Source organism: Meles meles, chromosome 10 (genome assembly GCF_922984935.1).
Source record: "Meles meles chromosome 10, mMelMel3.1 paternal haplotype, whole genome shotgun sequence".
Lineage (NCBI taxonomy): Eukaryota > Metazoa > Chordata > Mammalia > Carnivora > Mustelidae > Meles > Meles meles.
The window spans coordinates 67,175,157-67,191,961 of record NC_060075.1 but is presented as its reverse complement, the minus strand read 5'-3'; the positions used below and the strand labels follow the sequence as shown (position 1 = coordinate 67,191,961).

Genomic DNA, 16,805 nt, shown 5'->3' with positions numbered 1-16,805 from the left:
TCTTCTCCAGATAAGATCTAATCAATTAAGGGGGGAAAAAACGACCAAATAGAAACCAGATTCTCATTTTTACTGCCTATTAAGCCGGTGCTGAAGAATGTGACTTCCATCAAGGACCAAATGGGTTTCTGAATCCCAGAATTAGATTGAGCTTCATCTAGTTACAGAAAATGCTGGGCTGGGGCAGGTTTTCCAAGGTAAGAGGAGGTCCCTGTGGAGGGTCAGAGCAGACAGCCACGTGGTCCTCCCATTCTCAAGGGGAAGGGAAGAAGTAGGGACGAAACCACATGTGCAAGGCCCCCTAAATTACAAAGCCATGGATTAGGGAGTAGAGAGAGGCCTGGGGTTAATGTTAGTTAGAACTTCTCCACACTGAAGGAAGCCTAAGGAGTGAGGGCATTCCCTCAACCCCTCTCCTGCCAGAAAGTCTCCTCTGGGTAGCCCCAATAAGCATTGGGGTTCCTTTCCCATCACTGAGGATTTCTCTCCTTTCCTCTATCTCTACTGAGTTCTCATCTTCACCACCATTCCTCTCTGCCCTTGACCCAATTCACCCAGTAGATTAGGATCATAATGATACCCTAATAACCATCCCTTGCTTATTTCCTCAGATAACTCAAATATAATTCAGCTTTTTATCCTAGAAAAGGCAGAATATATATAGTCTCTAGAACAGGGATCAGAAGGGGCACCTGACTGGCTTAGTCAGTAGAGCATGCAACTCTTGATCTCAGAGTCATGAGTTTGAGCCCCACACTGGGTATAGTGATTATTTAGTAAAAAATACATATATATATATATATATATATAATATAAACAAACAAACAGGAATCTGGAAACTACAGCCTGAAACATTCATTGTTCTATGTATTGTTTGACTGTTCTCAGCCGCAAAGGTAGAATTGAGAATTTTGTGACAGAAACTGAAGGGCCCGTGAAGTCTAAAATACTAGCTATCTAGCACTATATTGGAAAAATTTACCAATCCCTACTCATAGAGGACATTTACTTCAGCTCTTTAAGTTCCAAAAGAGCTTCCTTCGTCTGTATATGTAGCCTTTATCATTTACTCTAAATAAAAACTTCATTAAAAAAAAAAAAAACATTTTAAACCAAGAAAATTGCATGGTTGTAATGTAATAGGGGTTGTTGCCTTTTGTGAAATTGTTTCTAGCCTTACAAACTTCTGGAAAAGTATCAAGGGGACTATATTTGCTTTGAAAGATGGGAAGGAAGGACAGAGGCTTGCTCTGGTCAGAAGTATTTGGCATCAGTGGAAAGGGAAGAGAACAGATAATCTGTGGGGCTTATGGAAGAAAAGAGGAGTGCAGAGAAGTTGTGTAGGTCCCGAGAGGGTTGGACCAACACAAGATCGCGCGTTCAGAGCTCCCTTTTGGATCCTCGGGCTCTTTTCACCGTTCTCTAACTCAGACTTGATTCTGCCACCTTAGCCCATATCCTTTGGAACCTTCCACCAGACCAGGGAGTCCCTAGAGATGTCAGAACACTAGGTTGTGCTCCCACTGTGACTCCCTTCTACCTGGGAGACTTGGGGCAAGTCACTGAGTGCCTCTGCCCCTGGGGGTTCTGTTCTCCTTTTTAAACAGCTGATTCGCAAGTGAGAATTTTTCACCTGTCCCGTGTACAGATCAGAGTTAATGATCATTTTGAGAACTAACGTACCTTATTGAAGTACATTTGTCACATGTGCGTTATTGTTGAAGTATCTAACTTCTGTGTGGACTATAGAAAATTGGAGAAAGTAACTGAATGTCTCATGATAAAATAATTCTTCGGTGCGAAGAAAAAAACCTTCAAAAATTATATTTGATTATGACCTGTTCTTTTTTCTTTGTGATTTGTGCAGTTTTCATTTTGTGCCTTTGTTTATAGAGAATAATCTCGCAGATGGCATTTTTCCTTGTAATCAGTTATTGTCCTATCTGAGTCATCGCCAGACATGGCATTTCAGTAAATAGTGATTCTACAATCGCTTCCAGGCAGATGTGTTGTGTGATGTCAGGAACACCAGCTGATAACCTTTCTGGTTATTCAAGCAATAGGGAGAAAAGGAGAAAGCTTCATACAGACACACAGCTTGAAGTCAGAAAATGGAAAAGTAAGCGCTGACTTGGTGTTGAACGATTTTAGCCAAGTACAGTGTGTGTGAGGCTATGGGATAGAGCAATAATCACTTGAGAAGGTAAAACTCTTTAAAGTTTTTTTTTTTTTTAAAGATTTTATTTATTTATTTGACAGAGAGAGATCACAAGTAGGCAGAGAGGCAGGCAGAGAGAGAGGAGGAAGCAGGCTCCCTGCGGAGCAGAGAGCCCGATGCGGGACTCGATCCCAGGACCCTGAGATCATGACCTGAGCCGAAGGCAGCGGCTTAACCCACTGAGCCACCCAGGTGCCCCCGAGAAGGTAAAACTCTTGAGTAAATGACCTTGTATTGTGAGCGTCTGGCAGGTGAGTCGTTAAACACGCTCTGACCTCAGGGTATAGAGACTTGCATTACCTCGGCTCCTTTGGCTGCTCTGGCCTCAGGCCGTTAGCCAAGCCAACCAAACTCCCTGGGCTTCGGTTTTACCAGCTGTAAGCTGGGGGTGATGATCTTGTCCCTCACTTTCAGAGAGAAGAGAGAGTTCTGAAAAGCGGGCTCTCCCAGATATGCCAATAAATGGTCAGTTTAAACGAGCACTTCCAAAACCAGTCAAAATAGTTTGACATGCGAGGTTACAGGAGTAGTTTGGTGTAAATTTTTCACTTGAACAGTTAGTAACTTTATTATCATATAGACCTAACCTAAGAGTTCCTGATGCTGTTACTTTGGTTTGATTTTTTTTTCCTTATAAATAATCATAAACTGCATTTAAAATGTAAGAAGTCATGCCACAATCATGGATCCCTAGAATAAATACACCCTAGTGGTACTCAATATAGTTGCCTTTTAAGTTTAACAAATACGTTTTAGAAGGACATCAACTGTATGCTAAAATGCAGCTTTTATTACATACCATTTAATATTTTAATCTCAGTTTTATGGACTAGAAAGTATAAAGAGAAGTTCGCTTATTTATTCAGCTAGTATTTATTGAACACCTATTATGTGGTAGGTCTTGCCCAATGATAAGAATGTTGTACATAGCTGAGAACAGAGCTTATAAGCCAGAAAATGCACTGATTGATGTGCTTGCATTGTGTTTTTTTAAATTTTTATACTTATTTTAGAGAGCAGGGGAGGGTCAGAGGAAGAGGGGGAGAGAGAATCTTAAGCAGGAACCACACCCGGCCAGAAGCCTGACACAGGGCTCAATCTCATACCCTGAGATCATGCCCCAAGCCAAAAAAGCACGAGTCAGACCCTTAACCAACTGAGCCACCAAGGCACCCCATTAATTCTAAATGATTTTAGAATTTAACAGGTTTAATTCCTTAGAATTTCAACTCTTCCTTGATTATCACAAATGGTATGCTGAACTTCTGTGTTTCATAAAAAAAAAAAGTTAAGCTCAGCCAGGACTTGAATACTTTGTTATCTCCAATCAGGACTTACGGCCTTCCTTATTAACAAATTCCTACCCTTTGGTGTTGGCCAAGTCATCATCCATGAATTTTGTAATCTTCCCTGTTGTGGACATTCCTAAGCTGGCTTAATTTTATGGGAAGTGTAGTTTACAAATTACTAAATCAACCTCTGATTAATTGTTTCTTTACCTACCATGTGTTAATCACAGATCATTAGTAATAGTTAATAAACTAAAATGGGCCATTAATTAATTAAATTATGCTTAAACTTACCTATGTTTGTGCCCGTCCTATGTCCTTGGAACCAGCCTGGTTACCAACTTCATTTAGTGATATAACCCACTCAGGCATCAGTCTTAGGAGTCAAAATATTAACCAAAGGCTAATTTATGAATTTGTTCATTGTTCTCCCCTTCTGTAAAGATTGTTTGACGTTTGGTTAAGTATTACATGCAAATATACATATCTACTCTGGGGCAAATCTACAGACCTACAAACACTTATAATGAGTAAGCCTTGTTTAAAAAAACTAATTTGGAGGAGAGTTATTAATATTATGAAGACTTTTAAATTGAAAATAATTTGCCTTGTCTTAAATCCTAAGCTTTCCTAGTTTACTTGAAATACGACTCGATTTACAAAATAAGAATTTTTTCAGACTAAACCTCTATTAAAGCATCTGGGTTGAGGTTGTGTGTGTGTGTGTGTGTGTGTGTATGTACATATGCTTCCTAGAACCTGTATAAAATGATCATTCTTAGAAATTAACTTACTTTGTAACAAAAAAAATAGTTGTTGCTTTTATAATGTGAAACATACAGGAACAAAGATATTTTAAATAAACAGAAGACAATTTGGCCTCAAGGGTATAGTAAAGGTTTTGTTGTGTTTTTGTTTTTTGCTTCACAGGAGATACAGCAGGTGAGAAAAGAAAGGCAGCAGAAGGTAAAACTTCAGAGGCCGAAGGCAGCCAACCTTTGGAGGTAAGTGAAACTCAGTAAGTCTTTTTAGGATGAAGCTAATAAGTCAGTATGATTATATATTCATCTAAGGATAAATAGTAACTTCCACTCTTGCTTATGTAGACAGATGCCTCGGACAAAGAAAGCAGGTGATCTGCTAAAAGTCAGGCGGCAGTAGAGGGAGTGGTTTCGTCAGGGCTAAGCTTTTACTAATGCTGGAAATGGAAACTTCCAGTTGAAAAAAGAGGAAAAGAGCACTTAAGTTAAAACGTTTCAACTATTTTTAATTGAGTGGCTCTTTTCTAATACATTGGAGTAGATAGATAATATATGAAGCTATAGAGAAGGGCTTGAAAATAACCTATTCAGAGCTGTATTCCTGTTTCCAGCATCAAAGTGTACTCCTTGACATTATTCAGTAGAAGAACTAGAACATTTGTTCTTTTCTGCATGAGAAATGATTTCTTCCTTGTGGGTGCTTCAAGATGTAATTTACATACTTCCACATACTATACAGAAACATACTAACATCATTTAATCACTAAAACAATCATTTTTAAGATTTGGGGGGAACATTAATTATTAGGGTACAAGAGATACCCATGAATTTTGGAACTTTCTCCATGGTGACACACCCCTACTTGTATTTGTCTTGTAGCACAGGGAGGGTTCCGCTGCATACAACTAGAGAGAGGTCAGGGACCTGTCCTATTTTGTTCATCACTGGAGCCCTAAAGCCTAGCGCAGAATAGGCCATTGAAAAGTTTGTTAAATGAATGGATGAATACAGTCACGATCAGTTGAGATGCATCTTATCCAGTCTCATGGTTTTAAGTTCTGTGAAGAGGCTAAGGACTCCCCAAGTACATCTCCATGAGACCTCTCCCCTGACCTCTAGACTGTACCCAACTGCCCACATGCCATTTCACAGACAAGCTTCCAGGCAGTTCAGCCTTTACGCAACCGAAGAAGACTGGTTGATTCCCAGCCCCAACGCCCTGAAGGTTCTCTCTGCTCAGGTTTTCACCATCTCTCTGTAACAGCACCACACCTTCTATACATTGTTCAGAATCAAATTGTATATAGTTGTTTAGCCTCAGGTGTCCCGGCTCCTCTCTTCCTCACATTCCACATAGAGCCTAAACCCTGTCACCGGTTCCTCTACATCTGGAATCTGACCCCCTCTCAGCACCGGCACTGGTAGAACCCTAGACTGAGTCATCACCCTCAGCCCTGTCCTTCTCCCTTCAATCCATTCTCCACACAGGAGACAGAAATATGAATCAGATCACAACACTCCTTGGCTGAAAACCTGCCTGTTGCCCACAGTAACTAGAATAAATACTCTCCCATCTCCTTTGTCCCCACACCCCAAGCCCCAACTCCACCTCCCGTTCTGCCCCTTGGTCATGTTAAGCAACTTCTCACCTCAGCCTTTGCATTTGCTCTCCCTTTGTTACTGGAGGGTCATTCAGGTCTTCTTTCAAATGTCACTTTTCATGACTGCCTTAGCTAAAGTGTTTCTTTCCCCTGGTCACTGTCACATAACCCTGTTTTATTTCTTCCCTCAAGTTTATTCTCAGATGATTCATTTGTTTACTATCTGCCTCCCTGACTAGAACAAAAACAGGCTCTCTGGGCCTAGAAAAGTGTCTGGTACGTGGGAGATGCTCAATAAATACGTGTTAGTGATAATCAGGATTTCCTGTAATGTCACCATCCGTCTGCCAAGTTAAAGACCTCAGCATGTCATTTGGACTCATTCTCCTCAATATTTTTTATCAAGTCTATCAAGTCTTATTGAGTCTACCTCACAAATATCTTCCCAGTCTGGTTCTCATTCTCCAGTTAGGTCTTCATCTGCTCACTAGACTGCTATTAGATGAGCAGTTTCTTTCCCAAATCCTTTTCTGAAAACCAGCAGCAGATTTTGTGATGTCAGGCCCCCCAAATGCCTTGAAACCTGCAGCATAAACCTTAAAACCAAAATGCTGTCCAAACGGCACCTCCTTTGTGAACTCTTTTCCCTGTGCTCCCAGCCAGAGAGAGCCCCAGTGTCCTTGTACTACTTGTGTTGTCTTTATGACTTCACCAAAGTGTGAGTTCCTGGAAGGTGGAGCCTACAGCTTCAAGAGCTAGCTTCAGCCACTAATATCCTGTCAGATGCATGTGGTGTGACAGAGATGCCCTGTCAATAATTCTGGGATGGATAAATGAACAGATAAGCAATCTTCTGCAAATGTGGTCTTGGGAGTCTCTTCATTTAATCCTATTTTTATTTTATTTTATTTTTTATTAACATATAATGTATTATTAGCCCCAGGGGTACAGGTCTGTGAATCATCAGGCTTACACACTTCACAGCACTCACCATAGCACATACCCTCCTCAATGTCCATAACCCCCCCACCCTCTCCCGACCCCCCTCCCCCCAGCAACCCCCAGTTTGTTTTGTGAGATTAAAGAGTCTCTTATGGTTTCTCTCCCTCCCAATGCCATCTTGTTTCATTTTTTTCCTTCCTTACACCCCAGGCCCCCCACGTTGCCTCTCAAATTCTTCATATCAGGGAGATCGTACGATAGTTGTCTTTCTCTGATTGACTTATTTCGCTCAGCTTAATACCCCCTAGTTTCATCCATGTCGTTGCAAATGGCATGATTTCATTTCTTTTGATGGCTGCATAGTATTCCATAGATATATATACCACATCTTCTTTATCCATTCATCTGTTGATGGACATCTAGGTTCTTTCCACAGTTTGGCTATTGTGGACGTTGCTGCTATAAACATTCCGGTGCATGTGCCCCTTCAGATTACTGCATTTGTATCTTTAGGGTAAATACCCAGTAGTGTGCTAATCCCATTTTTCCCCGTCCACTATAAACACATAGTTCTGACCCCTTTACCACTATGAAAAGAAAAAGCTTTCTTATTTCTTAGGGGATACCCATAAAAATCTATTAATTTATATTATTTTTGATACTCCTACTACATTACCAAGGAAAAGTGTAATGATTTCAGTTAGTTTAAAAAAAAAAAGCATGCCTGGGAGGCTTAGTCAGTTAAACATCGGCCTTCTACTCAGGTCATGATCCCAGGGTCCTGGGATTGAGCCCTGCACCAGGCTCCCTGCTCACTAGAGCCTGCTTCTCCCACTTCTGCTGCTGCTGCTCTCTCTCTGTCAATAAATCAGTAAAAATTTTTTTAAAAAGATAGATGTCTGATTTAGAAAGTGTAAATACTGTACCGAGCAGGAAAGATTCCCATGATTTTTTTAGTGGCTATACTAGAAATGTTGAAATATTATTTATAATGAGAATATGCTTGGTAAATTAGCTATAGAAGCAGAAATTCGCAATCTATTCATGGAAAAATTAGAAAGTGCCACAAATCACTGTAATATACGTTCCTTAAACTCCATAACTCCAAAGATAAGTGAGATTTCAGCGAAGGAAGAGGTGTCATTAGGAGGGAGAGTGTAGAGAGGCCTCAGGCAATAGGTGAGCTTCGGACCATAAAAGAATTTGTCTCACCATTACACAATTAATTCCTGTATGATAAATCCCTGTGAAATTCCGTAATGAAATCCTTCAATAAGAACATGAAAAAAAAAATTGGGGGGCAAAGAGAACATTTTAGAAATACACGGGCAAATCATGGTATGAACTGACTTTCCACACAGGAATCTGAATGATAGATGATAAAGTGTTAAGAAATGAATGTGGATTGGCCTATGCCACACTAGTTTTGATGGCGGTTAAAATATTTTAAGTAGCCTGTGATATTTGTCCTTACACTTCATAGCCCAAGTATACTTAAAACATGTGTTCCCTCTCCAAATAGAGCTCTCTCCCAACATCATAGAAATTCTAGCATCTAGACAGAATATAATGTGCAAAAAAGAGAACTGGTTTGGACATCAAATAAGTTCATTTTTACAGAGGGTGGATTACGAGATATCTTTACAGGTTTACAGATGACTATGAAAGGCAGCATATTTATTTGTATTAAGTTATCAGTGGGACTTTTTACTTTGTGAACTGAAAGTAATATGGCATTCATTTCAGAAAAACATAATTTCTCAGTGTACTTGTCTTCTTCAGTCCTCCTCCCTAAATATTTTAGGGTTACTCTCAGTGATGACTTTGAGTGGTTACTACTGTTTCTACCTTGGTGTTCCCTCTCTATTATCCCAGAGCATCCTCACCTCAAATAGGATAACTTAAGGAAATACTGAACCATCTAATCTTCAAATGTGGTTACTCTCACGTTGTGCTTCAGTCAGTTTAAAGAGCCACTGGTAATTTTTAAAAGAATTCATCATGTTTTTAGTGCGTAGAGCATGGGCCCCTCTAAGCCTGTGTTTGGGCTTACTGAAATGAAAGTCATTAGACCCTAGTACCTGGGGAAAGCGTTATAACTTGGAACTAATTCCAATTGGAGGATTATCCATCTCCTTCTGTTCCTTCTTTCTCTCTTGTTGCCTTTCTGGGTGAATTTTGGTCATGAGTCATAATGATGTTGCCGCTACTTACTGCCTTCTGCCAGTCTAGGAGCCTGTTACTTACAGCTCAGGGGAATAAACCCATAGATTCATGGGGGCCCCATTTTGAGTTTTGGCCATTATAACTCCTCTTTTCAAGGAAATAAACATTACAAGTTAGCAGGTAATTAGTCATTATTTTCAAATCATCAGTCATGACAAGTGTTTTGTATTGCGAAAAGTGGAACCATATTAGCAGCTAATTTACTGGTGGGCCTCTTTTTTGGTTTTGTAGGTATATTTCAAGAGCTATGAATATGTAAATTTCAGGTTCTTCAATTATATCCAATTTTGGCAGCTAATAGTAGATTTTAGTAGATACTTTTAGATTGTGTATTGAATTTAAATTTATTTGTACTACAAATTATTTTAAATTTTTTAAATTTTTTAAATATTTAAAAAAAAATAAAAAATTATTTTTAAATTTGCATTTAGTTTCAGTTTCCAAGACTGAGGAATATGTTTATTTAGTTTGCTTACTGGCCTAAAGATAACAAAACACAAAAACAAGCCAATAAAAATCTCCCCACAAAACCACAATTCTATTTATATATTTGTCTTGAGTGACAACTAATTCACATATGCATATGGAGACACATATAAAATAATAACTAACAGATGGTATAGCTGCAAAGTAGGATTTATAAAGATTATTATCAGCTGGTGGTATTGAGATACTACTGTGGTTATGCTGACAGAAGACATAAAAATTATTTATAATAATAAACTGTGACACTAATATCCCCCCCAACTTCTGTTAACCAAAGTAGCTTATTGCATATTTAATATAAATTTCTTAATGACGACCTAAACAAACTTACAGCCAATTTCTGCTAGGAAATTTAATAGACAGCAATTGCCAGACAGTAATTGAGGTAGCAACAACAAAATGCATGCTAAAAATTGTTAAGTGCAGAATACTAGAACCCCTGGAATGTGAAGTAAATATTTGGGGGATTTTGTTCAGCTCATTTCAGGTATATTTCTCAGTGTAGTATACTGGGGTTTTTTTAACTTACGTATTTGAAAATAGATGAATTACCTGTGGAATCCACATTTCAGTAATTTAGGAAACAAAAGATTTTTTGTTTGTTTCTTTTGAAAGGCATGGAGTGCACATATTCATGAAACATGTCCACTTTTCTTCTAATGTGTTTTTGCATTTCCCTTAAGTCTTTTAACAGAGTGGAGGAGCCTTCAGACTCTGTAGGGATTACTTTCCTTGTGTTTATTTCAGATAGTCATTAAAATGGATGAAAATATCCTTGAGCTTTGTGAATTCCATACAATAAAGACTTTGATTACCATTTCTTAGGAGGGGAATAAGATGATCTCAATAAAGACTGTGGTGCAGGGAAAAGGGAACTAGAAGGAGTGATTTTCAAGAAGAGTTTTAAAAATAGCAAACATTCCTCTACCAGGTGTCAGGATTTCGGCTTTAAGAATTTTCTAGTATAACATAGCATCTAAGTTTATTAATTTAAAGTATTGGTGTTATAAAGACGATTATGAAACTTGTTTATTCTCACAAGATAGTCATAGTCCAAATACAGCTATAATGCGTATTGATATTGAAGGCCGTTTAAATTGGTACAACCATTTTTGGAAAGCGTTTTGGCAGTAAATATCAAGAGCCATAAAGACGTTAATATATTTTGACAGTAATTCCACTTCTAGGATTCTATTCTAAGAAAATAATCTTTTCAGTCCCCAAGAAGTTCTACATGCAAAAAAAAAAAAAAAAAAAAAAAAGATGGCAGTTCATTCAAGGGACTATTTTTCCATTTTCCTAAATGCAATTTATGATTAGTTATCAATCAAATATAAAAACTCTTGGTTTCATAATTTCAGTTAAAAATATGAAGTCCAAATTGTATATACCATATTGTTGCTACGTAAAAATTGCACAGAAAAAAGATGATGCGGTCCATAAAAGCATTAAGGATGGTTGCCTTTGGGATGAGAGCCGTGTGGGTTAACTCATTCTTTCCAGTGTTCTTATTTTCCGATTTGTCTGTAATGAGTGTATCTTATATTTTAAATGTTAGTGAGGTCAGTGATGAGGAAATGATGTATTCACTCAAGGGCAGATTTTGCTTAATAGAAGAACTATTTCCTATGGAAGTAAAAACAGTGGAGTGGATTATTGAGGGTGACCCTTAGGAGATATGTTGGGATGTTTCTGCCTTGGCTCATTTAGGTATAAGATCCTTTAATGAGTTGATTACAGAGCACCACATCTGATCACGATTTGTCAAAACATCTGTCCTCTCACCTAGGGGCCTTTCCAGCAGGGAGAAGAGTGAGGTGACTTGGAGGTTATTCTTCACATCTCATTGGAAATCACACGGCCCAAACTTTTCTCATTGATCAACCTGTCAGTGTCATTGGATCAGCTATAAAGTCATATTTCCCCCCCAAAATATGTTGTGGGCTTTCAGTTTAAATGTGTAGTTGTCTAAAAGCCTTGCTTTTTTTCTTTATACTATGATGTTGAGACACTTAGTTGAACTTAATTCATTTCTCCCTTTATAATAATTAGTTGATGAGAATGTAATTTTATCAAATGAGTGTAAGGATCTTTGTTGTTTGTTGCCCCTAATATAAAACCTTTTCAAATTTCTGATTTACTGGGAAATGAAGCACAGTTGGATTATGCCATTTAAATGGTAGATTTAATTCTTTAATGTATTTTTCCTCCTTATACAAGATACCTTTTGAGAAGATTTTATAGAATGCATTTCTCTCATCTTTACTTTCATTTGAATTATTGCACAATATAGTAGGAAGTACATTTGGGGGGACTCCCCTGCTCACCGAATGTATCATCTGGGACCAGTTGCCAAGATTCTCTTCAAGTTCAGTTCTCAGTCAGTGAGATAGGTATAGGTGGGTTAGATGCGGTATCTGAGATTTTTTTTTTCTTGCCAAGAAGTCCTGACTCTTGACCTCTTTGGAAAGTGAATTGGGATTGTGCCACCAAATGCCAACCTTTATATCACTACTGTGATGGTGGTGAGGAGGCAGTGATGGACGGTACGGTGAGGATCTGCTGTGTATTGAAGACTTTAGGCATTGATTAGTCAAGTTTTTATGCTTGTTAAAAAGGAGTGGTCCAGCAGCCTGCAGAAACTACTTCCAACGTCCTTGCTCTTGCTTATAAGGTCTGTCTTGGGCCACTGGTAAAGAACAATTAAAACACTTTACTATTTCTGCAGATCTGTAAACATTTGACTTTTATATTTGACAATCAGACTAGCCTAGGTCGTTGATTACCCAAAACACTAGCAAAATGAATTAATTTGAGGCTTATCAGAGTTTGTAAAGACCTTCTCTGTAACTTCAGATTTGTATGTTTTTGTTCCCACTCCATCTTTGTCCTAATTTCATTTTCACTGGAAAAACTTATAATTGAAAGGTCATAATTCCGGTGGTTACTGGTTTCCACTGGGGTTTACTAGCACACTGAAACATAATGTTCATTCATCCCAGTCAGTAAGGCCAAACTATGTGAGGTGTAGGAGAGCTGCCCCTGTTTCCATCCAAAATGCACATATGGTGTGGGGAAGCCAGTAATGTGAGTTTTACGCAATGTTTCTGCTCATGTACACAGTCTGTTGCTCAGCACCAATTATTCCTTGCCAGAAACCCGCTAACCTGCTGCTTTTGTAGCTCTGCTTGATGAAGCTAGGTAGCTTAAAGTGACCACAATGATATTTATTTAACTTCAGCAATCTTAGTTTGTTAAAGTTACACAACTTTAACCACCTGCCTCATCTGCTGATTTATTGCAGTTGATTGCAATTAGAATCCGAGAACTGGAACCTTGTTACCGCATTGCTGGAGCTGCATTAGAGCCAATATGTGTTTATTATATATGTGTAGGTGGAGGAACCCAAATGTGGAAATACTAGCTTTTTGCTTAGCAAATCTAGTTTTCAATCTCCAAATTAGAGAATATTATTTTTAAAAGTAAATTGGATCTTCTGTTTATATTTTGGTAGTCATTTTGTTGTCATTTTTCCAGTTTTCCCACTTTTATAGTTTTAAAAACCACAAAATCAGCAGGGTGAGAGGTCCATGTTGGGAGAACAACTGTTCTCTATTTCCCATAGCCATCTTTTTTCTAATCCCCTGTTTTTTAATTAGTAACAAATGGTCCTTATTTTTTTCCTCCTTCGGTTCATGTTACAGTCGTAACTTCTTGTGACTACATACAGAGTTTAAATTAAAGCACAGCCATATTTATGTTGTCTTCACACAACTAGTTTTTTTCGTTTGTTTTTGTTGTTGTTTGGTTGGTTTTTTTGTTTGTTTTTTTTTGTTTGTTTGTTTTTGAGAGACATTTCATCTGACTCTTGCAAAGGAAAAGTAGCATGCAGATAGGTATTTGGTCTCATTGGCAGTTTCTGAATATTCCACTTTGTACCTTACTGAGGATTCTTGGTGTGACTCTGCTTATGAGGATATGAATACATAAAAAACAATTACACTGTAGTGAAGCTCAGCTAAATTTATGTTGATTTTTGCATTGCTTTCCAGACCTGGCAGGCACTGTTCCTTACATGTGTCTTTTTCTTTTTAATGAACTTCTGTGTTCTTCTACCCTGTTCAATAATTAACATTAATTTCCACCCATTCAAGGACTGTTTAATGTCCACTTTGGGGATGTCATAGCCTTAGGAACATGCCTTTCACACATTGCCTTTTAAATTAGTTGAGAAATCGTTATGGGTGTGAATTCATAAATCTTCTCTACCGCCCGTTATATAATAGAGAGTGTATGTACTAGAACCTCCTAATTTAAAAGCCAAAAGCCATAATTTTTTTTTAAAGTAATAGCAACCCATATTTTCTCTGCCTTTTTATGCCACTTGGAGAAGGAGAAAAGACTGGCATATACTCAACCTGAGAGCACAGTGATAGTAGACTGAAGTATCGTTTACATAGTAATAAAAAGTCCATAAAAACTTTCTCAGAACTTCTGAACCGAGAAGAGTGTGTGCACTGTTGCATAATCCTTTTTTTAATTTTTATTATGTTAGTCACCATAAAAATACATCATTAGTTTTTGATGCAGTGTTCCAAGATTCGTGTTTATGTGCAATACCCACTGCTCCCTGCAATACGTGACCTCCTTAATACCCACCACCAGGCTCACCCATCTCCCCATCCTCCGCCCTTCTAAAACCCTGTTTGTTTCTGAGTCCACAGTCTCTCATGGTTCATCTCCCACTCCGATTTCCCCCAATTCACATTTCCTTTCCTTCTCCTAATGTCCTCCATGTTGCATAATCCTACTTCTTAAGCTGGTTTTGGTTGGAAACTAATTGCCAGAACATGCTATTTGTTCACCTAGGTGTTTGGGGATTCATTACTAGATCCAGCCAGTCCACCAGAGTGTGTTTCTATCTCATTGGCTTAGTCCTGCACAGATTGCCTGCCCTGAATGGTTTTTCAGTTTGACTGAGTAACTCTGTGAGAAACTATTGTGTGGAATACACTCTGACATTTGTTCTGAGGGAATTACTAAGACATTGTCTACCACATGACATGGTCTCCCCCATGTCAAATCCCACTCAGGTCTTCTGGTTTCTTATTGCCTTTGTATGAATTGAAAATAGTTCGTTTCTCCTGAGGTGGTAATATTCCCTTTATCTCAGGGCCATTGTGAATTCTATACCTCATCATTTTTTCTGTTTTCCTTTGAGCAGGAGGAGGCTCAGATCTAGATGTACAGCTCAGTTTTAGTAATTATTGAGCATCCTGTAGAATATGTATTTGCATACTTCATTTTCCTCTTTTCTTTCCTCCTATATTTTTCCTGTACATGATTTTTAAATTTATTGTGACTCTTGTTAGCTGCTTCAGATTCAGTGTGGAGACAAAAGGGTTACAATTTGTACACTTGGAAGTATATTTATGTAGTACTTATATAAAGTAAGTCTCTATTTCATGTGTGCTTATTTTACTAGGTTACAAGAGATACATACAAAGTAGGTTATAAGATATATATGTGTGTATGTATACACACACATATGCAATTTTGATTTTATTTCATTCCTCCTTTTTAAAAAAAATGTGATAAAATTATACATGCGCTTTTTTCCTGTGAGAATGTATGGACATGGGGCACCTTACTTAATGCCTTTCCCATGTCTCAGGCTCACACCCTGATCTCCAGTCAGTGTGATTTCTTCAGGGTTGTTGTTGACTGGAGGACGGGGGTAAAAGGAGCCTCCTCTCCAGATCATCAACTTTGTCCAGCTGCTTTCAGGCAGAGTGTCCCTTAGGCTTCTGTAACTTGCGTGGCTCGCTCCATCAACCAGTCTTCAGCCTCTTTCTACACACACTTTTTTTTTATGCTCTGGACATACTTTTTAGATGGTTTACTAGTTGGATTTTTAGATATAAGTATGGAAGATGTAGGGAAAATGACTGCCTGATTTAGAGACACTGTCTTGAGAGTCATGATTTCTTACAGTGGTGAATCCACCGACCCCTGCAGGAGCACAAAGCGTGGCCAGAGCATGAATGCCATCACCAGACAGACTTGGAGCTCGGGTCTTGGCTTCCCCATGTATCAGCACGGTGCCTTTGATCATACTTAGCGTCTTAGATCCTCGGGTCCCCTGGCCGTAAAATGTGAATGGAATTACTTAGCTTGCAGGGTGACTGTAAGACTTAAACAGTCAATATGTAATTTTTATTTGAATGTCTATATACACAATGTCTGACATATACTGGACACTCAATAAATGTTTGTTTCTTTTTCAGTTGGAAGAAAATCATGATTAATGCCTTGAAAATCTTACTAAAGTGAGGTTGAAGGGATTAAGTCAGGAATTGTGCTCAGATGAAAGTTTTAAACACCTGAAAGGCAGCAGCTTAAATTAGGGCTTTCTTAGTCCCATGTGATGAAAAAATGTCTTGGAAGGCAGTGGAAGCATTGTTTCAGGAACGTACCTTTGTCAAGACTGATGTCCTATGAATCTTGATCTTTTCCTCATAGTTTGCAAGATGGCCAGTGTAGCTCCAACCATCATATCCAGTTTCCAGGGAGTTGAAAAAAGGAAGGATAGTGAAGGGAGAATGAAAGTACCTGTGACCAGAAACATTTCAAAACCTCTCTAGCAGAGATTTATTGGCCCTAATGTATCACATGGCTACCCCTAACAGCAATGGAGCCTGGGAACTGTTTTTCACTTGGTACTTTGCTACCCCCAGCAAAATCGGCATTCATTAATGAGGAGGAAAGGAAAGATGAATATTGGATGGACTGCAAATGTCTCTGACATAGATATGATCCTGTTTTGCCTTTAGAAGCTTCCTTTTTCTAACGGCAGACATCAGTGTGGGCGGGTGAGGGAAGTAGAGAGAAAACCCATTGGTGATAACTAGACTCTCTTTGGAGGCAGGAGGTCTTTGAGTAGTCAAAGGGGATGGGAAATAGAGAAGGATATTTCCTTTATTCTTAGCTTTTGAATCTGACAAGTTGGGCATGGTGCTAATAGGAGTTTTACATATATTATCTCACCAATTTTTACAGATGAGGTAGGCTATACTATCTATTCTATTGAGGAAGCAACCAAGTCTTAAGAATATCCATTTCCCAAGGTCACACAAGCCAGAAGTCAGACTCACACCTGAGAAACCACAAAATCTTTGCATTGCATCATATGACATTCCTATAGAACTCTCAAGAAACCTGCTATTGTTCTTAGCTTTTATTTTTCTATAATGCCTTGTACTAGTGGGGTTCGTAATAACT

The 16,805-nt window shown here is 38.5% G+C and overlaps 1 protein-coding gene across 1 annotated transcript in view; it reads left to right on the top strand.

Annotated features, from left to right (window-relative positions):
* The window catches only part of UMAD1 (UBAP1-MVB12-associated (UMA) domain containing 1), a 227,128-nt gene that overhangs the window by 149,021 nt on the left and 61,302 nt on the right, over positions 1-16,805 (top strand). The window contains exon 3 of the mRNA XM_046021326.1: positions 4,438-4,511. Coding sequence (XP_045877282.1) covers positions 4,438-4,511 — 74 coding nt within the window. The remainder of the gene's footprint in view (positions 1-4,437; positions 4,512-16,805) is intronic.